We start from the raw sequence: 24,807 nt of genomic DNA on the forward strand, positions 1-24,807 counted from the left end.
TTAAAATTGGTTTGATGATCTGAAACATGTAAGTGTGACAAAAAAGCAAAAACACAAGAAATCTGTAAGGGGGCAAATACTTTTTCACAGCACTGTACATTTTCAGTCTAGTGCTCTTATTCTCAGATGTGAAACTTTTATTTGGATTGTGTTTCCCCACAAGTTTGTAGCAATGCTAACAGCGTAGCTCTATCTCAGCACCACCCTGTAATTTGTATTTAGTGCTAATTTGAAAATGTTGCCATGCTAACACGCGAAACTAAGACAGTGAACATGGTAGCCATTATACTTGCCTAGCATGAGGATGATAGTATGCTGATGTTAAAATTTTTCTCACAGCACTGTTGGGCCTAAGCTTACGTCAAGAGACATTTCATTTTTAAACATTTAAATTTGTGCCTATATTTTTTTTCTACCGTTTTTGTACATTTCCCCACCTGGTAAGAATAAGCAAGTACAATAATGTGCATGCTGTAGTCAGCTTTTTAATTAGCAACATGGCATAGTGACACGCGCTGCCTTTCTGAAGTGTAGAGAGGACGTCAGGAGGGGGGTTGGTGGGTCATGGGGGCCTCTGGTCCCCCTTGCTGTCTTTGTCTTCTTCTTACTCCTCCATCTCAGCGGCCGCCTGCAATTTACCACTCATTGGACTAGTGTGAGCTGAAAATGTGCACGGGACGGGGGGTTGCCTCTCCCTTTTAATCATTCTCAAACCCAGCACACACACACACACACACGCTCACACGCACACACATCTCCACCCTTGATTGCCCCCTTCCTCCACACCCACTCTCCATTCAGCCATGCCCCTACTACCCCTTTACCCCGCCCCTCCCACCTGCTCTTGCTGAATAATAGATGGTGCTGTAAGATTAAAGAGGAGTGTGCACACGTATGCGTGTGTGTGTGCGCGTAATCGTTTCTGGCTTGTCCATCGTGTGGTGAAAGGAGAATCTAGGCAGTGTGCGTGCACAGTGCAACATACAACTGCCTTTCCACAAAAGTACATGTACAGCACACACAGACGAGTTGCTTAGTCCAGTAGGGAAGCTTAATGCTATATGCTGTATATGTAGAGAAGTTCATTCAGCAGAAGCCATACCACTAAGTGAAGGGAGGGGCCATACAATCAATATCTTCATCAGCCACATTATACAATATATGAAGAATATGAAATTGACTCAAGCTGAAATGATAATGTGATTAATTTATTAGTAAGTGGTCGTGTTGTTGGGGAAAAAAAATACTGACCATATTTTATATTTAACAAACTGCGTAGCTGCTGACAGCAAAAGATAACAAGCTGGAAGATGTCAGTTACTGTGCTAAAGTGTATTTGGTTCTGCATCGGTGTATGTGAGTAATAGTGAGCAGAGCGGACATGTCTGTGTGATTTAATATTCATACAGAGTGCAGGTCATGTATGTGTGACAAAATGTGAGTGCAGACAGAGAGAAGAACAGGTGGGTAGGTCCAAGTGGGACCACAGAGTTTCATAACCTCATCAGTGTTACGAAATGATCCGTTGCAGCAGCTCAAAGAGAAGAGGGCTTCTCCTTCTCCTAATATGTGATGTTGACACTGACAGACTCTCAGTGTATTATTATTTCTACTACTGTGTCGTGTCAGCTTTCCTGCGTGCACACAAATTCTTTATGCAAATGCTGAGGGTCATTTATAGGCAATGCTAAATGCATTATTCATCTTTGCGAAGGGAGAGTTTGTGTACACCAAGGACAACATCATCAGTGGCGAGGGGGCTGGAGGGGATCGAGCACCGAAATAACCATGGGGTCCCCCAACTGCTCATGTTAGGCAACTAGCTAACCAAACATCCCATGATTCAGTGGCTTGATGAATGTGTGCATATGTGTGTGAGAAAGAAGAAAAGAGGGTTGTTCCTACCATTGCAGTCGACAATATGTGAACCCTGCTGCTGCTGCTGCTGCTGCAGAGTCTTTGTGTGTTGTCTCGTTGGGCCTCAGGTGCAGAAGAGGCACGTAAAGTGTTGTCTTAATTAGAAATAACAAGACTAGATCGAAACAAATGAGGCTCACATGGGAACAGGAGAAATCAATACTTAAGAGGAAGAAAATGAAGAGAATTGGGCAAAGACAGCCAAATTACTTATCTCTGTTTCCTTAATTTTACTCACTCTTGGTTGTGAAGTTTCAGATCACCTTTTAAAGTGATTTTTTTGGCTTTTTTTGATTTTTGGCTTTATTCTCTGCATCTTCATTACATTACAACAAACTGCTGCCTTGACAATCGTGGTTGTATCCTCAATGACACACTGGTAATGACCGCACGTGTGATCTATAATCAATGTTGGACATGTTTGTGTGACTGTGATCTGTCAGTACCAATGAGCAGCCTCCTGCTTATCTGAGCTCACAAAAAGAATCACATTAGGTGCCAAACTTACTAAACTTTAAGGCATCCTGTGGAGCTTTCTTGCAAACAAAGTTATGTTTATTTATTGTTATTCACAAAAATGCATCACGTGTGTCCTCCAGGCCAAACAAACGTGTTTGTTTGGATGTTTCACTTTTTTAAAGTCAGAGAGGAAATGCCGATATTTTCTTACATTTTGCTCATTGCTTGTGCTGATGATTGAACTGCTTGCTCCTCCAAATCCTGGAAGTCCTCTAAATGCCAGTTATCTGAATAAGTGGGATTTTTATTTCTGGAACTCTGGACGACCAAAATATCTCCTCCTACTTGTTTTTGTGCGGCAGAAGTCAGTGGCATGAGTCGCTGGCCCTAAAAGTATTCTGTACCCAACAATAATCTTTTGTTCACTCGCATGACAAATGTGTGCATCAGAATGCCACTCGGCTGATGTCATGTTCATGTTGACTTCACGACTTTGTCTGACTTTGAGTGGACTTGGACTCTAAAATGTGTGTAGGCGTCCGGCTGCCTTGGACCGTGAAAGGTGCTGATGCTTTGGTGGTATCGATGCGTGTCCCTTTGCTGTGTACGTGTGTGTATGCTTAGATGTGTGTATTTATGCTTGTGTCGCTTGTACGAACATGTGCATGCAGCCTTACATCTCCACATGTATGATTTAACTCTCTCCGGTGTCCCATTCCAAGATAATTTATCATCCACACGTGTCTCGCTCCTGGCATCCTGACATTGCTACATCCCAACTCCGCTCTTCTCCTCCATTTCCACCTCCATCTCTGTCTCTCGTCCTCTGTTCCCAGGTCTGTAATTTATTGCAGAGAGGCGTGATCTGATTTACTGCGGACTTAATGAGAAAAACACAGAGGGGAGGTGTGTGAGTGTGTGTGTGAAGGAGAAGAAGAGGGAGAGGAAGAGAGGGTGAGAGAGAAAGAAATAGTTAAGGATGAAGAGAAAGAAGAGGACAGAGAGAGAGAGATGTGTGGATGTCCTTCATGCACCCTTGAGTCTTGGTGGGTGGGTTGAGTAAGTACAGGAGATAGGGAGAGATAGAGTGGTGTACATGTGTGAGAGTGTGTGTGCATGCTTGAGGGAGTAAGGTACTTGAAAGGAGTGCCCTAAAAAGAAAACAGTCCCCACTTTTTCTCTCCATTTCTCACTCCATCCACATCTCCCACTTTCTTCTTCTCTTGCCTCAGGCAGGGCTTCTCTATCTGATCTGTGTCTGATCACACACGCACTCTCACACACACACACACACACATACACACACACACACACACACACACACACACATCCATGCACAAACTTAAACATAGCTTTAGCTATCGCATTGGGAGTTATGTTTATGTATGTGTTTGTGAGAAAATGGAGAGCTCACAAACAATATATTACAGATTGTGTTTGCTAAGTGGCTCAGCGTCACATCCACGACTGTGTACACACAGTATGTCCTGGTATATGAGGGAGAGTATGTTTGTGCGTATCTGTGTGTGTTTTGCAGAGTTTGTAGGGTGTGTCAGGAAGATGGATACAGATTAATCTCATGGAGGTGAGTGGGGTTAGTTTAGAAGAACAAACAGCTGCATGTATGGTAGCAGTAACAGTGTTCATGTGTTTTTTGAGAGGGTGTTACATCACTCTGCAGTTTGTCTTAAAACAAAAGTCACATGCCTTTGTGTAAATTTAAGCACTTTTAAGCACCTACACTGGGATTGTGTTGTTATCTGATCTTTGGTACCAAAAAACGTTTTAATGCACCTATGGATATGCGAGTATTGTTTACTGATGTAAAGACACTGCACTCAGACATAACAGTGCTTTGAGCTAAATGCTAACTTTAGCCTGTTTACATGCTCACCATGATATGTTTAGCAGGAATAGTGTAACCATGTCCACCATCTTATTTTAGCATATTAGCATGCTATCATTTGCTAATTAGCACTAAACACAAGTGTGACTGAGGCTGGTGGGAATGTCGTTAGCTTTACAGGTGCTTTGTCATTACACAAAGTACTGGATGCATTGAAATTTTGACCTGCTGATGGCACTAGCTGAAAAATTGATGTATCACCAAAGTTATTACAATTCATCCTGAAGGGATCCATCCAACAATTGTTTAGACGCTTCAGTCTGAACTAAAGTGGAGGACAATGTCATCGTTAGAGCCACGTTGCTAGTGGGGCTAAAAATGTGAACCTATCCTTTTAGGACAGGGTTTGTGTTTGTCAAGCATTGACAGCCAGCTTCCTCCTTTATGCTATCATTCTTTCTCCCTATCTCTTAACATCTCTTTATATCGTCCCCCTCTGTCTCTCCCACCTTTCTCTCCCCCCACCCCCACCCCCCCTTCTGTTGAGCCGTCTCGTCTCAGTATGGAGGATTAGTGGAGACAAAGAGAGATCCAGGAGCCGACTCTCACTGAAGACAGGAACAGGAGGAAAGACTGTTGTTCCCTCAGCAGGAAAAGATACTAATGCTTCTCTAAAGACTATTGTCTCTCATAGATTACTCCGTTTCCTCTGTCATGCTGAATAAAAATCAATCTAAAGTATGGTTTACTGTCAGGAGATTAACTATTTAACAAAATTTACCACTGCACAAAATCTTATAGACGGTGGATAGATGGAGAGAAAATCTACCTACACCACGCACACATAATGATGCATGTAAGGACACAAAACAGACTCATCTTATCAGTTGAACATAAAAAGTAAACAAGTCATGATTTCTTGGTCCCAGGTGTACAGGGCTCCAAAAGTCTGTTTCTCTGTTGACCCTGTTGACATGTCGCGGAGCTCACTAACAATCCACATGTTGTCACAGATACAGATCTGCATGTTCCTCTTCGTGCCCACAACATCCCCAAGCACTGCATAATTCAGGAGTCAACTCTATTTGGCCTGTTCGTTGTATGCCATAGACCCAACTGCATAATGGACCCAGCACTGCAGAGAACATAAATATACCGTATAAGCTTTCTGTTTCATTCTTGCTGTTTTGTTCTGCATCATCATTTCTTGTTTGTGAGCATCAGTATTCCCTGTGCAATAAGAGGAGGGATCCCATCCCAGTGCATACGCTGGTGGAATTGCATGCCTGATAAGTGATTGGAGAGTGAATGAATTATAGCCTGGAGACATTTAATGAGGCCTCAGTGGGAGGGAGGGTGAGGCTAGAGAAGGGGGTTGGTGGGCAGGTGAAAGCAGCTGCAGCTTTCCCTAAAGAGAACCCTCCACCCCCGTTTCTTCTCTCCTTTACTCCTTTTCACATCTTTATTTGTCCCATCCACTATTCCATCTTGCTGCCCTGCCCCCCCCCATGTTTTCTCCCTACACTTATCCCATCACCTCTCTCTTTCCTTAGCACTCCCCCATCCTCATTACTGGCTCCTGACACAGCACACGTTCAGTCCTTTGTGTGGTGGTGCCCTTTTCAATACAGGGTTAAATAGCAAAAATCCATCCATATGTGGAGCAGAAGTCCATTTGATGACTACAGCGGTTGTGTTCAGATGTGTATGCTTGTGCTTATGTTTGTGTGTCTTGGGATGTTTAGTGTATTAAGAAGAGTCCTTGAAAGCAGCTAGATTGGCCTGCGTGAAAGCAATGAAAAGCCTGCAACCCCAACACTTGTGCCAATCCGCTCACACACACACACACACACAAACATTAGTCCTGCCAATCTGTCCTTTTTCTGCTGTTTTTCATCCCAGTGCCACATTGGTGCCAGGCGACACACATCGTGAGAGGAATTTTAGACCACACGGAAACTTTGTTTTTGTATATTTGTGTATGTGTGTGTTTATGCATGATTCACCTCAGGAGATCGAACTGGGTTTCCATAGCAGATGTCCTCGTCCAGAGCAACTCACAACAAAATGCTTTAAAGGAAGGGGTGAAGTTTGATGTGAGTGACAGCCAGGCGGACTCAGTGCACTTGCTGCTTCTCAGTGCTTCAGTCAGTTTTTACCTCCTAAAGACCCACTTAATAGAATTGAATAAGTCTTTTCAGAGCGACCTTTTCCCCGCAGAGCGTCAGTGCTTTTAGGTGTGTGTGTGTGTGTGTGTAGGTGGGCTGACTGACATTAAAGTGCAGAGACAGAGAGAGAGGGATGTGATTATATGTAAATAGTTGTTCAAGGTTGGCTATGAAATGTTGTAAGCTGAAAATAGAGGAACTGTGGATCCACCTCTGAAATCTCCTGCAGGCCTGATTGACAGCTGGACGCCAGCTCTCAAACAGATGTTGCTGGGGCGACAGAGCCAAGAAAACTCTCTTCCAGTATGGTGGAGGATAAGCAGGCAATTTAAAAAAGCAGCTGAGAGCTGTGAGAATGAGAGTAACAGACACTGACTGAGACACAAAATGAGCGAGAGATGCTTTGTCTCAATTGTAGCCAAACATCTGGCCTGGACAGACTCCTTTAGGTGCCAGATGCCACACAAATATGTCTGACACCCTAAATCTGTTACTCTAAGCTCTTGATTGCTGTGATGATGTGATAATTTATTACATTTATCAACATAATTGCTTCTATTTCTATTTCCCTCATCCCTTTCTTGTGTTTATTCTTGTTAATGAAGTCCTCAGCTTCCGCCTCCCTCTGATCATCATTCATGTTGCAAGTTTGCAGCATTTATGTCCACAGAGAGAGAGGAAGATCACATGGAAGCAGCGCATTGGAGTCTGTTTGGATTTCTGTCACTCTTTGTGTTTGTTTGCATATCAGAGTGAAGCTACAAAGGGGTCGCTCACAGTAATACATTTATATATAAGTGTATACGCATGCTAACAGGAAGAGGGGGGGACTGTAAGCGTTGGTGGGATGATCTCTACAATTTTGTGTGTGTGTGTCAGGGTGGGGGATGGGGTTCAGACTGAGTTTGCGTCTTTGTCTGTCAAATAAATTATTTAAATCCCCCAACAATTAAAGCTGAAATCTGTTATCAGCGTCCTCCATTAGGGGCCCGTGTGTCTGCCTTGCTGCCTCAGTATGCTTCTTGCTTGTTCCCCCTCGCTGAGTGCAGAGAGGGGCCGGATAAAGATCACAAGCTCTGAATCTTAAACACACATCCCAGCAGAACAAAGGCTAACAGCGCACGCCTTTGACCCAGCGACTCATGCACACATCGAATGTCTTTATCACAGGAGCTATGAATATTTTGACAGCAGTTCTTTTTGATGCAAAATGTTGATATAATGTTTGTTTTTTTGGCTAAATACATTAAATTGCATTTATTTGGCTGAAGCTTTTATTCAAAGCAACTTATTGCATTTAACCATGAAGATACAGCCCAAAAACTGCAAGAATGTTGCAAGTGCAAAAAATTCACCAAAGCAAACTGCTTCAATTACTGCATTTTAGAAACAAGAGATAGAGAATGGGTGAGTTCTCAGTCTGCCATGGAGGATGTGTAGGGTTTTTGCTGTCCTGATGTTAGTGATGTTCTACCATTGTGAGGCCAGAACTGCAAACAGTTGGGACTTTGTTGAGCAGTAGCTGGCCCACCCTTGTAGAGAGGGAGTAACAAGCTGTTTGGCAGTAGCACAGCGCAGTTGACAGGCTAGGGTGTACGGTTTGACCATGACCTGGGGGTATGATGGGCCTGAGCCATTTGCAGCACAGCACACAAGTACCAGTGACTTGAATCAGGTTTCAGCAGCCACTGGTAGCCAGTGCAGGGTGCAGCGGTGTAGTGTGAGAGCACTTGCGTAGGTTTAAGACCAGCAGAGCTGCTGCATTCAGGATGTTCTGCAGAGGTCAGAAGGCTGGAGTGAGTTGCATTAGTCTAAACTTGAGAACATTGACCAAAACCTGTGTTGCCTTCTAGGTGAAGAATGGATGTATCATCCTGATGTTGTGGATTGTGAATCTGCAGGAGCAGGTTGTTGCACTGATGTTGGACAGCTAGTTGTCAAGTGTCACATACAGTTTCTTCACAGTCCAAGCTATAGACACCACAGACTTCTCAATGTTGATGAAGAGGTCGCTTTTGAGAGATGCCTTTGCTGGACGGAAGAGCAAGAGTTTTGTCCAGATTGAGCCTCAGGTGGTGTGTCGACATGTCAGCCAGGCAAAAATTCTTGCTGCCACCTGGGTTTCAGACCTGGGAAAAGACAGAATTAGTTGTGTGTCATCTGCAAATCTCCAAAGATGTGAGTGAATAACAGAACCCAGTGACTTAGTGTACAGAGAAAAGAGGATGGGACCCAGTGCAGAACCCCGAGGGATCCCAGTAGTGAGGCTTCAAGGTTCACACACAGATTCTCTCCATTTCGCCCTGTAAGTGTGGTCCTTGAGGAAGGATATGAACAGAAACAGAGTCCCAGTTTCTGCACTTTCAGTTCTTGAAGTGTGGAGACAAGGATGCAGTGATTCAGTGTGTCAAACGCTGCTGAAAGGTCAGCAGAATGACAACAAAGAAGAACAAGGCTGCTCTAACCATGTGAGTGTGAAGTTCCTCTGTGATGGCAAGGAGTGCAGTCTCCATTGAGTGGTCTGCCTTAAATCCAGACTGATGGGGGTTGAGAAGGTTGTTCTGGTGGAGATATGCAGAGAGTTTGGAAAAGACAGCACACTGAAGTGTATTGGAAAGAAATGGAAGAAGAGAGACAGGTGTTTAGTCCTTTGCATCAGATAGGTTAAGTGTGGGTTTCTTTAAAAGAGCTGCTTTTAGAGTGCTCGGAAAACAACCAGTTGTCAGAGGTATTGATGAGGTGGGTGAGGAAAAGATGGAGATCAAGAGCAAAACACTGAAGAAGGTGAGAGGATGGGGTGGAAAAGGGCAGGTGGTTGGGTGGTGGTAAGAGACCAAGGATGGTACCTCATTGGAGAGTGGTGAAAAGGTTGGAGAAGAGGAGGTGGATACAGGACTCAAGGGTCATGTCGTATATAATTTTCACAATGTTGTTGTAAATCTGAGGTGATGTTTGTGTGTGTGTCACCTGAGGTTTGAGGGTGTAAAGTGGACAATGTGGTTTGCCTGTTTTACACATACTGTAGACTGTAGATGTCATGGGAGTTTTTCAGGAGAGAGCTTCATGGCAGTGCATGATGATGAGGATAGGACCCTGAGCTTTGAGTTCACACCTTGTGCCTCCCTCTCTTTAACTTTCACTGCCTCTCTCCTTTCCTCTGTGTCATTATTCCCCCCTTGACGGCCATTCTCTCCCTCTTTCCAGTTTACCTCGCTCTCTCCCCTCTTTCCTGTGTATTTTTTATTGCTGTAGCAAAATGGCCATTAGTCATCTTAGAGAGCAGCCTCCATCCCCTGTGTGTGTGTGTGTGTGTGTGTGTGTTTGTGCACAGTGATGTCAGGGGTTTCATGCGAATAATATAGGGTGTATCATCTGTGGAGGCTTTCTACTTCCCAAAAGAAAGCTCAGTTTACATTTCAAATACACAAAAGATGAGTCTGCCCTCAAAGGCAAAATAATTTCCTACCATCTGCCTTATTATGACTCATTACAGTAACTGATTTTTTTATTTGTTGTCAACAGTCTTTTCTTTGTCAAACATAGCACTGTTTTTTTAAACAGTGGATATAGAAATGAATCTATTAATACAGAAAGCTGATGCATGACAAAATAGAGCCATAAATACCCTTTATAAGCTTTCTTTTGAGAATTCGGTGAGTAGATTGATACCACTCTAATGTCTGTGCGGCAAATATGACGCCGCAGAGGGCAGCTGCTTAGTATACTTTAGCAAAAGACTGGAAACGGGGTAAACGGTTAGCCTTGCTCTGTCCACATGCAACATAATCCACCTACCAGCTCATCTTAAACTCACCAAGTAACATTTTGTTTCTCAATAGTTTCATCAGTACAAAAACAGGGAGTTACTTTTTATTTCTAGGCTGGTTGTAGTGACTTTGGGTAGTTTTGTCATCACCTTGAGGTTGAGGTAACAAAATCCACAATTGGTTGCTTTTACACTACGATTTATTTGTACCTTTGAACAGAGCCAGGCTAAATGTTTAGCCCTTTTTCCAATCTTTATGATAAGCTAAGTTAACCAGCTGCTGGCTGAGACTTCAGAAGAAGTGATAGTGGCATTGGTCTATCCCGTCATCTAACTCTGAAAATGCCTGAAGAGACTACATCAGAGGTCAAAAACCATCAAAATATTACTTTTTTAGTAATGTAAACAGTGTATTCCATTAATTAAGAGCCTGGAACCATAAAAAATCTGGTTGAAAAATTGTTTAATGAAAATATTTTCAGATTAAATAATTTGATTAGTCGTTGTGGCTCTAGCATATTTGATCAAATCCTTGTACTCTAATGTATGTACTCAGGGAAAATACATGCACATTTCCTCATACATTATCCCACATTTTCTATCTGTCACCAAAATTCATCTGTGAAAATTCCTCTACTCGTCTCTTGTCGATGCCTGGATGTCAGCAGGAAGTTGGAGTTGATTAATGGCTCTCTGGTTCATTTCTACTGTATTGTTTTGTTTGCACATTTTTGTGTCAATTCCTGTACTGTGACTGATAAACACAGCAGTCATGCCAGTGATTTAGTTGTTTTGGAAAGTATTTCAAGGCCCCTGAGTCAGCAAATGTAAGTGCAGTCTTATCTGATAAAGATGAGTTTGTTATGCTGATTGAACTGTTTGAGTTGTTCTCAGCATTTGCATTCTGTGTGTGTGTTTGTGTGTATACAAGCCTCCGATTACTGTTGGCGCTGGCACAGCTCACTGAACGTATATATAAGAAATGGAAGCTCACTCCTACACTGCCTTGTGTGTGTGTGTGTGTGTGTGTATGTGTGTGTATGTGCGTGTGCGTGCGTGCATGTCAATGTTCAGGTCACCTATTTGTGAGATAAGAGGCTAAAACTTTTAACTATATTATATCTTAAAATAGGCTGAATAAGGGACAAATCCCCATTCATATGCCGCATTCCTCTGTGTGTGTGTATGTGTGTGTGTGTGTGTGCGCGTGTGTGTGCGTGTGGCTTTGTGTGCGCTGTAGCTCATACATCTCTGTCTCAGATTGGGCCTGCAGCGTGTATCTCCATTGGGATTCTTGGGTCCAGCTCTGCTGAGAAAGCACACACAGACTGATTTCCTCTTATTTATGCCAGTCTTTCTCTTCCTTGCTCTCTCAATTTATTTCCTGCCTCCTTCCCATTCTGCCTGTGTCGCTTGTTTTACTTCCTTACTGACCTTCACTTGTCCTTCATTGCTTGGATAGACACACAGACACACTCCAGACATTTGCTAGAAGGCTGGATTTGTATAATTGTGTTTGTGTGAGTTTGTGCGCTGGAAATAGCCTCGTCCCTGTACGCTGGTCATAATTAGCCGAGCTGATGCTCTGAAGCTCCGTGCTGCCAAGACTGAAGACAATCATCCCACAAAATACAAGCGCACTTGTATAACAGACTGACACTTGAATGAAAATCACCCATTTTCTAACTTTAATTCTTCTTTTTTCTTTCTTCTCTGTTCCCAGTGATCTGCTGTCGTCAGGATACGTGGAGAGGCATTTGTCAGAAAAAGGGAAGACTGTCGTCACCAATGTAAGATTCTGCAAATCGTCTGTCCTCATGCTCACCCACACTTTCATACTCAGTCTCTTTGCAGTTAGAATGGAAGTTACAGTGTTTTACGTTGCCCTGCACTTGACATTGAGACCCTATTTACAGCTGGTATCTGTATCTGGTAATGTGTATAAGGCTAAAAGCATGTTAGTATAAGGTGTAAATGCATGAAGAATGCATTGCACTGAAAGTTTGCTCACGACCAAACAGCAACAAAGACGAAATAAGCGAATAACTGGTGAACATACAGAAGCATTTAGCAGCTTAAGCCACACAAAACCAGGGGTAAAAGAAGAGTGAATACTGGACTCTTTTAGTTGGGCAGAAACACAACTCAAAATGAATGTTAATGTTACTTCATATCTGCTGCTGTGTAAATAGGCAGCTGTTTGCTAACACGTTCAGTGTTGTGTTTACAGCTTATTGCTCTGGACACAAAAGTTAATTAATGCAACTATAAGAAAAACACCTGCTGTAATTCCACCTTTCTTGCTATCTCAAACAAGCCCAGGAAAAAAAAAAACATTTAATGCCAAGCCTATAACACCGGTAGCTTTTTGTAAAGGTAAAATAAATGGAGCGCAAACAGCAGCATGGCTTCCATTGACCTGGGATGTGCCCACCACCTCTGCCTGCCTAATTTGTGTATTGAGATTCAGTCACAAAGTGTGCTGAATTGAGAAAGTAAGAGCCCTAAATAATAGCAGGTGTAAATATAAAGGCCTGTCACATATCATTAACAAGATAACATATCCAGATATGGGTCACATGTTAGCTATGTGTTGTACTGCTGCAGTTTCCTATAGACCCTACAGGTTCGTCTCTGAGCCTTTTATTTGTTGGTCAATGTGTAGTTTGCACACACACACAGAAATCACAGCCCATCCAGTCATTGTTCAGCTTAGATCTCAGAGGACCAAAGTGAAACTGTAGCTGTGTCCTAAACTTTCAACTAACATGAAATTAAGATTGCTATGATAATCCTTTGAAATCTGGACTTGAGCTACAGGACACCCACTGAGGCGTCGTGTTACATCACATAAGTGGAGAGATTATAATGAATCAGGATTTACTCAGCTAAGCAGCAGATTAGTGAGATATTAGATACTTTACAGAGAATGATCCAAATTATTACACCACATATTATATGATATAGTCACTTGTAATTTTGGAACTTATTATAAAGCAATCTTTCTGTCCACCCTGTAGATGAATGTCCAGAGTGTACTCGGCCTTCAGATTCCATTGTCGTACTTCCCCTTTGTAAGGAGTGGAAAGAATAAGAAAGAAAGAGTCTGCTGTTCAGGAAGGTTAATATGAGACAAGCTCCTGTTTGTTGCTCTGCTCACAGAGGTCAAAACGTCAGCCATCATAGCACAGCTGCTGCTCTGATAGGTCGACCACAGAATCCTCTGTTCATGTAGTACACATGTAATAGAGCTAGTATATGCTGATGAATGTGTTAGCAGTTTTATAATGTCTGTTTTTGGCCAATTAATCAAATGAAACAACCTAGAAATTCATGCACATTAATCAATAATTGTACATATAACAGGGTTAGCATAACAGCCGAGTTACACCTGTAGTCCCGACACTACTAAAACCATTACACATAGTGTTATAGCATGATACAGTACACACAGTGGTGTTACTGTTAAAATGTAAATGTGATGAAATTCATCTTAACACTTTGTCCAAACTATTTTAATCAAACAATACAACCAATTGAATATAAAACTGTACTAACAATCAATGAAGACAAGCACAATATACTGTATAAAACATTCCACATTGGATGAATTATATACCTGAATAATATGGCAATGGTGATAATAGTTAGTTGATGATTACTTTGTTTTTGAGTACTTTAAAGTGAATCTATTAAAGGGAAACTTTGTCACTTTTTATGTGGATGTCTAATCAGTAAATGTAGTCAATTGGAGAAATAAATATCTTTTGTGTGAGCTATATTGGCTGAGAAAACTGAGCTCTGCTGCTACACTCTTTTGTACTTCCTGGTCACCAGCGATGTAATTTGAGCCACTGGTGACCAGGAAAAATTACCATCTCTGTCAGCTTTTCTAATCAGCCTGTTCTGCTGCAATGAATTTCAGCGCTGACAGTTTTTGTCGAGTCTCTTTTTTTTTTTGTCATTTTTGACTCGTCTGTGGCCAACACAAACCCAGAGAGAGCCGAGTGGAGAGAATTTGGAGGTTGGAAGTAAGAAGCTTGCGTGCAATGCATCATGGTAAATGTAGGCACTGCCAGCACGGCTCTGTGAGCAGGCTAACTCATCTCTCGGTCAATAGAGCACGTGCTGAGGTATTTATTACTTCAGTGAACTACATTTACCATCAACACTGATTGGACATCCACATAAAAAGTCGAGTAGTTTGCCTTTGATATGGGGAATGAAAAAATATAGAATTTAAATCTAGTATTCTCATAAAGCAGTCCTGCTCATTAATGTTCAGCACTGCTCTTAATGGCCTGATACAAAAGCACAGGTACGTCAGTACTTTCATGAATAGTGTGAGAAAATCTCTTGACAGCTGAAAAATGTTTGTTATTGATGAAACATTTCTTAAAGTGATATATCAGGCAGAAACACTGTACATGCATAATAAACTCCACGTGCCCACATACACACTTTTTGTCTAATGAATAGTAAAATATAATATATACTTGTACAATTTCCTTCCTTCCTTTTCGTTATCTAATTGCCGTTCCTCAAACTTTCACTGGCATTCAGAGGGCAGAGTGTCCTACTTGTTTACCAACTGTCTGACCCTGACCTTTTCTTTGTGCATTGTGATGTCCAGATTAGATGATTAATTACTCTTATATGGGTCTAAGGAGATCACAGATCAGACCAATTTAGCAACACACACACACACACACACACACACACACACACACACACACACACACACTCACTCTGAGGATGTACCCACAGCGCTGGGTTTTGGGTGTTTCTTGCTTTGATGAGAAGTGGAGCAGAAGGTTCAGGGCGACAGGGGGAGGAGAGACGCTGGGATAGTAGAGCACAGCATCACTTATAAATAGCCCTCTCTGTCTCTTCATTTCACACTCACTCTATGTCTCTTTACCCAAACTTTTCATCTGTAGCTTCATTTAGGTTTATCTGCCTAACTTGTACACTTTTTCTGTTGCATCCCATTCAAACACTTCATCTCTCTATCACTATATTATAACTTGTTTCCCTCTTTTATCATTAGTGAACTGCTGTTAACTGTGCGTTAGTCTTATTAGTCAGTTCTGGCCATTTTGGATGTGATATTGTGGAAACTGAGTCGCGTTGGTATGATATGGAACTAGCTTGTTGCTTGTTTCCCTCTTGTAAACATGAAATAGCTCTAATGAAATTAACCTGTCCGCATTATTTTGTGTAATTATGGTTTGTCGTCCCAATTAAGAGAACTCTTGTAGGAATAGTTTGGCATTTTTTAATTTACACTTTCTTGCTGAGAGTTGTGGTAAATATAAAGCTTCTGAAATGTTTTGCTGAGCTTAGCATACAGACTGGAAATGGGGAAATGGCTGTTACCACACAAAATCTGCCCACCAGCACCTTTAAAACTCAGTAATTATCACGTTATATCTCCCTTGTTTAATCCATGCAAAAACCAAAGTGTAAAAACAACAGCCAACAGAATAAACTTTCTTCAGCTGTCCAGCAGCCTCTTGGTAATGTCAAGGCTCCAAACGAGGTTTAATGTATAAATTAGTGGGCTAGTTAGAGGTGCAAGTGGGATCACATTATTACCTTTTGGACAGAGCCACGCTTGCTGTTACCAGTCTTTATGCTAAGCTAATCTAATCAGCTGCAGACTCCAGCTCTATACTCAACACATAGACATGAGGGTTATATTCATTTTCTCATCTAACTTTTGGTAAGAAACTGAATAAATATATTTCCCAAAATGTGTAAGAATACCGGTAAGGAAAATTGTAATGTGACAGCATGCAATGATATTTACACAATGTGTGCTTCTCACAACAGTTTGGGGAGGGCTTTTCCCATTACAGCATAACAATATCCCTGTGAAAACATTAGGTACAAATAGAAATTGTTTTCCTAGTGGAAGAATTTATGTGGCCTGCACAGAGTCCAAACTCAAACCCATCCAACACTTTTGGGATGAAATCGAGCCATATTGCACAACATCAATGTTGCTTCTGGATGAAGCAAATTCCTGCAGCCAGGTCCCAAAATCTTGTGAATTCATCATAATGCCTAAAGTTCCATTTTTTTCAACAACAACAAAAGCATACATGTATCCTTACACAAACCGATAAGACAGGCGTGGATTAGGATGAAGTCCACAGAGAGAGCTGGAGGTAGGAGTGGACGAAGCAGTGCGTTGCTGTGCACAGCATCAGACTGTAGAGCAGAAATTGATCCTCTGATAAAAGCTGCGTTTCCTCAGGGAGAGCGGCTTCCTGCCTAATGGCTGTTAGGCAGCGAGAAATGGACTAGGAAGAGATTGCCTGCAGAGCACTTAGACACTTAGACATCATACACGTCTATAGAAAATAAATGTGTGTTTATGCTTGCAGAGAGGGGAAGGAACGCACACACATATAGACAGATGGAGATAGAGGGTGAAGAACGAGAGCATGAGTGGCTGATGGCGAGTCGTGACAGAGATGGAAAAAATGTTACCAATGACTGATGCTGTGGCCTCTTATTGTGGGTAGAAGTTGATATGGAAGAAAGAGAAGTCAGAGCAGTTAACTCACAGATGGTGGGATGTGACTGTGCACAAAGTGCAAAGTACCACACAAACACACGCTCATAAACATACAGCACATGTACATGCTCTGTCTACACCAGCTCGTACTTGCACTTGCGTGTGTTAGCAAATGAATTCTGTGAGATTGATCGTTTTGAACTCATTTCCTGATAGAATATGGTAATAAAAGCTGCAAGTGGAATATTTAACTCTTGGTTTGAGTGTATGAGACATTTTAGGAGGCAGCCATGTGTATGATCTTAATCTGAGGCGGTTTGTGTTTTGTTCACAGGGAGGAGAGCACTGCTACTACCAGGGGAAGGTCAGAGACATCTCTCACTCCTTTGTGGCTCTCTCAACCTGTCACGGATTGCAGTAAGTACAAATATCACGTGTATGTGACTTTATAGGTGTGTTTCTCAGCCAACATTGCTGCCTCTGTGTGTCCAGGTCCTGGGCCTTGCCCGCATTTATCCATTAGGTCTGTGTCATTAGTTTTAGCCAGCGCGTCTCTGTCTCTCTGCATTTTTTGTTACGCAGGTCATTCACTCAGACAGGTGCTGCTCAGACATCTTCTCTTCTTCTCTTCCCTGCCTTGGTATTTTTAGAGTTTGTGCTCTGAAGCAGCGCTCTTTCAAAGAGACGGGTCAGAAACAAGGCCTGCATGTACACTGTGTATGCGTGCTATGAGTCAGTGTATGTGTGTGTATATACTTCCTATATGAAGAGAAGAGAAGAGCGGGAGTAAAATGTATTATGTGGTACTGAATGTCATTGTTCGCATAATATACCACACTTGCATAAAAAGGCACCGGTGAATAATTAGGTATAACACATGCGCATCTATTATAGTTTTTCACAGCTGCTCGCACACATTTCCTGAAACAATATTTTCCCAAAACTGTGAACATAAGATGAAAAACCCACGCTCCTTTGGCCAATCCTCAGACTTTTTAAGCACTATATGGTATATTTTGAATGTGCCTTTTTTTACATTAACTATTTAGGTGTCTTCTGCTATAACATTAGGTGATATTCTCATCTGCACATTACTGACAGTGCTCACTATTCCATCCAATTATCCCTTTCAGTTGTTTCTAAAGGCATTATTTTTCATTCTCGGTCCATTATGCCTTATCAAAGCTTGATTCAATCCACTATGTCTTCCTTCAACATAATGTCAGGCTTAATAAACCAAATAATCAGCGTAGAGAAGTAAATTCAGCTAATTAAAGCAGTAATATTGATACTTGCTGAATAAGCTAAACTAAGCTCAGGCTTTTAATAACGTTTGCATATTTCATGTGATTGTGGCAACATGGTAGGAAATTTGTCAGCACAATGAATGATGTAATGGTGCACACAACACAATGAAAAGTTGCACATGAATTCATCAAACCCAAACGAGGTAAATGTGTTACCACATTCAGTCTCGTATACAGGACAGACTAGAATATAATGTGACACACAAGATTAAAAGTGTTTCCTGCTGACATTTGTTACTTCTAGTTTGGCTAAAGCTTGATGTGTGACCACCAATTAGTCCAAACGTTACTGTAGCATGCTGTACTACTGCTGTAATGCCTAATTTTATACTGGCTGCAGTAATAGTAGTTCTAATAGTAATATTATCAATTGAAGTAACATTTCTTTAATTGAAATCTCAGGTTTGGACGTTTTCATTACTGACTTTCTTAAGGTGGAAAGAAAAACACTGACATTATAAAGGAGACAGAGACACACCCATAGTATCCCTGCACACGCTAATTTAAGTGTGTGTGTATGTGAGAGAGAGAGAGGGAAGGAGTTAAGGGAGTGCATAGTGATGGCAGGGGGTTACACATTAGAGGGAGAGTATTTCCCTTATGCTGAGTCAGGTGTTTACTATAATATACATCCTGCTCGTTCATCTCTCTCTCTCTCTCTCTCTCTCTCTCTCTCTGTCTCTCACACTTACACACACACACGCACAAAGACACCTTAGACTGCAATGCAATAGGGTGTTAACTGTATACAGAGGGATAGTGCTCTCAGCTCCATCCATCATATGAGATGTAGACAGTTAGACATTGATTCAGGTTCCTGTTTTAGCACGACCTCATACTGATAAAGAAATTATCAGAAACACAGAAGTTCAAATGCTGAGCCAATTAAAAAACCCGAACCCAACAATAAGCTTCATCGGTGCAAAATTAGTTTTAAAGCCCACCAAAACTTGCTTTTAAATCTTAAACTTGCAATAACTGGTATTTTGGCCACTTGGTAGCAGTGGAAACAAGTTATGAGCACAACATCGAGATATCATCTTATAAGTTGATACAGTGAACTTGTTAGCAAACAGTTGCTTATTTCCACATCCAGAAGTTACTGAGAAACATTATCATTCAATTGAAGATCAGTCAGTGTCGAGGGAATGTCGTCTATTTAGCTCAGTTTTTTTTTTTTTACTGTGGCTGTCAGGTAGTGTTTAGCAGGTTTTTAGAGCTTGTGGGTTGGTCTGCTACAGTGAGCTGAAACTGCCGATTCAAGTGATAATTCTCTGTAAATCCATAACTATGAGTTATGTGTTTCACATTGTTTTCACGTTGTGATTTTATATGTTGTTATTATAAAAACATCAGTTATAGCTGCTTTATGTATGTATCCTTTAACATAAAATTTCATGACAAAATAAGCAACAAGCAATGATAAAAATAGGGAAAAAAGAGTTTTTCAGTCAAAGAACAGTGAGGACGTTGTGTGATCTTCAAAGTTTAGATTGAGCTCAATCCTGATCGGTTCACAGAACAATGTGATATCACTTTATTCCAGCTGAGTCCCGCCCACTATAAAACCAGCAAGAAGGGCACAGATTTATATGTAAATACACAATGATGAAAACCTGCTCTGACTTTGGCAGAATATTGTGTACATGTCCAATGTCCCATATCCCAGCTCTTACAGTAAGAGACTAATTGACTAATTGATAAAACAGGTTTTCGGGGTTTTTTCAAGTTCAGAACAGTAGAAGAACTGTGAATTTTTCCCTTGTTGTCTCGTAGCAGAATGACCAATGTTGGGTTCCCAAGAAATATATGAAAAATACACGTTACATTGAATTTCACAATGAGAAAATACATTGTAATCTGCTGTAAGTGCGATGTTGGACCAGGATGTAGAGTGTGTATAGAGGTGAATTCTATATGTTGAAGGCCAGAGAGAGGTAAAAAAAAAAAAAGTTGGAAAAGACAGTTGGGAGAGACAGACTGTGTGTGTTTGCCCTTCTGGTTTCACAGTTTGACCCAACCAATCTCCTAAAAGCTTCAGGATAAAGTTAATTAATGGATGATGTCCATTTTTGTGCACATGCGCTTACGAGTGCGGGCAGAGACAAGGAGACCTCACCCAGCTACTAAATGAGAAATTGATCTCTGACTTTTTAAAATGATTGCTCGGTCAAAATGATGTGTGAGTGTGTGTGTGTGTGTGTGTGTGTGTGTGTGTCTCTCATACCTTTTTGTCATTAGAGTATTTATAGTTCTTAAGTGCACCGTGAGTGCACGTGAAGTCATTACATCTTTCAATAAATGTTAGAGAGGATCATCAGGGTTTACACTGATTTTCTGTGATGTCATTGTTATTCAACGTGTGGTCATCCAGTCCAAACACTTTGTCATTGTTCCAGAGGTAAAATCTAACCTTTAAGTTATGCCGTGTGCGGGGAATCTCTCAGATGAATGGATGACCTTTTGTTTCACATTATCCTCCACCCCTCCTCAGCCGCACATATGCCAAATGCAGCAGTCAGGGCAGCAGAGCATTCTGTCCAAAACTGCAGCTTGTAGGAGTGCATTACAGTTATTATTCTGACAAATGCTCCAATAATACAATAAACCCACTGGACAAGCTCTGAAATGGCTAATCTATCACACTGATGGCTGAGGAGGAGTTGAATTCAGATGCATTATTCCATTTAGTGTTGAATAAAACAACAGGAACTGATGCTGATGTATGCTCTCCTCTCTCTCCTTCCCGCCTCTCTCTCTTGTTCAGTGGGATGTTTTTCGATGGCAATCACACCTACATGATTGAACCTGGAGGACAGGGAAGCAGCGATGTAAGTACTCTCCAAATCTACATGAAAATGTATGTACATTGGAGGAGCTGGTGACGGCTCCTCTCATGAGGGTTCATCACCCTCCCGCCCATCATCTTAGCTCAAGTAGCTCTTCGTCATCGCCACCTGACATCTTCACTATGTTCACTATATTCAATAAATTCAAACTGGATATTATTTGACAATATTAATTATATAAAAGTAAAGCTGTAACAATTAAACAATCACTCAATTAGTTTGACAGTTTGTTAATTTGACAATCTATTTTATCGTTTTAACCATTTATCAAGTAAAAATTGCAAACATCTGCCGGATTTGAGGCTTTTCATTGTAGCTTTGAACTGAATGTGGTTGAGACTATTGGTTAAATAAAATATTTTGAATTTGTATACATCACTTGGGATGAAATTATACTTGATCTTTATACATGCCTTGACTTGCCAATTTGCCAAAGCCCTCTTGATGCCAATTTGAAATCTTATTTTTATATTTGTTTTCCTCTTAAACCAAATCATTATTGCTACTTTTTCAAATTAGCTTCTCCACAATCTTTCAGTGTAACTCCAGACAACTGCAGAAGTACCCGCTAGGGAGCACATACCCCCGTCTGGAAATCACTGTGCCACAGACAGTCTGTGCAGCAGATGATAAGAAAGAACAGTTTTCCTGGTATTACAGGATTCATACAGGGTCAGTTATGGTCCTGCGAGGAGGTTGAGACAAAACCAGAATCAGTTACAGATCACACACCAGTTGTTGCCATTTTTCCTTAATGAACCCTGAGTGCGACACGCAGGTCTCAGGACAGAGAGATTTGCTGCGTTACAAAGCCTGCAGACAGCAGAAAAGCCCACAGCCAATTAGATAATAACAATTACAGGCATTATGGGTGAGACGAAAGGACAGATCTGAGATTGTCTAAAGACGCCTTGAGCATGAGAGTGAAAGAACAAGCCGCTGATACTGTGTGCATGTGTATGTCCTTTCTGCTCTAATTAAAACGTCCAGAAAAAGTGTGTGTCCGGTGTTAATCAGTGAGGGATGAAAGGAGACAAGATAAGAGAGGTCAGGGATTAGTGGCTGTGTTTGTGTCCGTATGTGTGTGTGTGTGTGTGTGTGTGTGTGTGTGTGTGTGTGTGTGTGTGTGTGTGTGCACTCATGGGTGTTGGTAGTGGCGGCCTGGCACACAGAGCTACTTAAGATTCATTCCCATATGACACTTTTCGTGCCAACAGTGTTGAAAGAGTGGACAGGAGAAGACATAAGGAGAGTGGACAGTAGGGCAGTGGTGAGAAGAGGAGTGTTAAATGAGGAAAGAAGGGATGAGAAGGAGGCAGGTACACAGAGGGAGATGGAGGTGAGCAAGAGAGCAGAAAACATACATTTGTTGGGAAATTAAATGTAATTAGATTGTGGGAAAACTGTAAAACTAGAGGAACTAATTGATTCATAATGGCAGTGGCTATATCACAGTTACACTGTAATGAAAGAGGAAAGGAAATCTGAGGTAAATGAAAGCAACAGAGTCTTCTGAATGGCAAAGATTGATACAATAAGAAAGAAGACAGATAAAGAACGAGAAACAATAATGTTTCAGGCCCACTAGCGTTATTTCACATGTCATGGCTCTCTCATCCCTCCCACTCCTTCTTTACTCCTTCCTTTTCTGGCCCTTTCTTCATCTCCCCTCTGCCTCTGTCAGTCCTCTCCAATGTTTTCTGGAGAGACTGAATTATTCAGGCGGTGAGAGAGAGACAGAAAGAGAGAGAGAGAAAGAGATCTTAACGCAGAATATTACTGCAGCACTTGAGTTCAGAGATACGGTATCTTGGTGGCCTTTTTTTTGGTCATTCACACAGACACAGTAATACAAAGTGCATATAAAATTGGAAGAGATTCTCTACTTGTCTAGTTTATATATGGGTGCTAAGATCAAACATTTGGCCAAAACACTGCTTCATAATAGATAATGCACAGCAAGACATCTTTTGGCAGAACATATATTATGCCAACAAAAATGATAACATCATTATAAACATCTCAATATATCAAATACAGTGCTTTATTATAGATTAGACTACCCAACGGAATATAAATCAACTAAACTTAACTCCACTTTGAGCAGCTACAATAATAAAATGCTACTTAATACACCCTTATTAAAAGTCTACTAATAATGAATTATGCAGTTGTACAGTATAATGGTCACGTGCCATTTTTCTGCCTAATGAGTGCTTTAACTTTTGATACATTGCTATATTTTGCTGATAACATTGTATTCTTTTACTCCTATAACATATTTTTAAATGTAGTTGAGTATTTTTACATTGTGGTAGTTTTGCTCAAGTAAAAGGCCCCAGTACTTGTTCCACCACTAAAAATAGGACACATTTGCTCCTCCAGTGCAACATACAGAGTTTATACTGATACAGAGTTTCACCTTTAGTTGTAAGATACCAGATCTCAACTGGGCTCAGAGACTATGATAACATTAGATACTGTAAATTGTATAAATCACAATTGTCTGTAGTACTGATGCATGTGCTGACGTATTTTTGGAAAATATTTGACAGGTAGCTCCATTGGCAGTGTTGGATTTGGCTTGTTAGGTGGGGGAATCCTGTTTGCATGACAATGCCGGGTACAGTGCTGCCCTGAAGCCAGCGGTGGCTGTCAGTTTGTCAGCACTGAGCTCTGGATGGCTGCTCCCTGCGGGTGATGGTCCACAATGACTGCCCCCACCCCCTGCCACCCTCATCCCTGCATCTCTGGGTCTATTTCTCTCAGTCTATTTCATTCTCTATTTTACTCTCAGTCTACGTATCTTTGACAGTTGTTGTGTTTGACAGTCTGCTTGGTTGGCAGGTCACAGAGTCACATGGATGTCTACTCTCAGGTACGCAGATAATAGTGTGCTGAGGCTGTAAGCTCAGGCATGTTCCTGATACAGCCTGAAGCAGCCACAGATCACTCTTCATCAATCAGTAACCGTATCAAATGCAGAGGCTTTGTGCTCTGTGATGTACCACTAATTCCGGCTGTTATGATCCTACTTGAAAGTGGCAGGATGGGGTGTGTGTCGAGATAGATAGTCGGCATGACTCCTGTCGGCCATATGGTAAATCCATCTGCCCTTCTTCCGCCAAGGCAGTAAAAGTTATGGACATTGGCTAAGTGTGTCCTGTACAAGCTGCTCTTGTCACCTTCTGCAGCGGAGCTGGTTTCAAAGTGTCTTATCGAGTTATGTAAATGTGAGTGTGAACAAGCAGACTACAGTTGTGAGCAAAACAGAGTGACAAAATTTAAGTTCACGAGCTAAGGACATGATGTACGTGGATGTTACATTGCTGATGAATCTTCAGTGTGTAAGTGTCTGTGTGTGTGTGTGCAGACAGCTCGGATCGAGGTTGTGTGATGCTGACTTGCATATGCAGAAAACACCATATGTTTAGCCTTCGTGTTTTTTTTTTTGAACACCTTTCCAACCCCACCTGCACCTCAGGGCCTCCGTGGCTACGTCCCAACAGCTCTTATTATTCGCCTTCACTGAGGACTGAGACAAAGCTAGGTGCTGTGTTTTGTTGAAGGTGCAGTGACCATGAGGTCTGTGCTGCAGCAGTCAAAGCAGTATTGTTATTGCATTTCCATTGTTATTATGTTTTAGTGAGTAAACAAATAGACACTGATTAATGGACTGACAGAAAATGAATCATCAATTTTGAGAATTGATGAATTACTTAAGCCATTTCTCAAGTAACTGGATAAACAGCACGTCCCAAATCCATATTAGATATTAACTGTGAGCAGGATTTTAGTGTGAAGTGTGTTCACACTGGATAAATGACAAGATTAAATGTATTCAAACCAGACAGTTTGCATACTGAATACAGTCAAAAGGAAATAGAGGAGCTGCTCCCAGCTAAAAAAAAAAGGTTTTTAGCTTTTAACTGGTAGTTCTTTGTATGCTAACCACTAAAATGGTATACC

General features: G+C 41.4%; 1 protein-coding gene across 1 annotated transcript in view; it reads left to right on the top strand.

Moving 5' to 3' along the window:
• The window catches only part of adam22 (ADAM metallopeptidase domain 22), a 58,947-nt gene that overhangs the window by 7,741 nt on the left and 26,399 nt on the right, over window positions 1–24,807 (top strand). Inside the window, exons 4-6 of the mRNA XM_070835820.1 lie at window positions 11,880–11,946; window positions 17,017–17,099; window positions 20,757–20,820. Of these exons, the coding sequence (XP_070691921.1) occupies window positions 11,880–11,946; window positions 17,017–17,099; window positions 20,757–20,820 (214 nt within the window). The remainder of the gene's footprint in view (window positions 1–11,879; window positions 11,947–17,016; window positions 17,100–20,756; window positions 20,821–24,807) is intronic.

This window comes from Pempheris klunzingeri, chromosome 8 (genome assembly GCF_042242105.1).
Source record: "Pempheris klunzingeri isolate RE-2024b chromosome 8, fPemKlu1.hap1, whole genome shotgun sequence".
Taxonomy (NCBI): Eukaryota; Metazoa; Chordata; class Actinopteri; order Acropomatiformes; family Pempheridae; genus Pempheris; species Pempheris klunzingeri.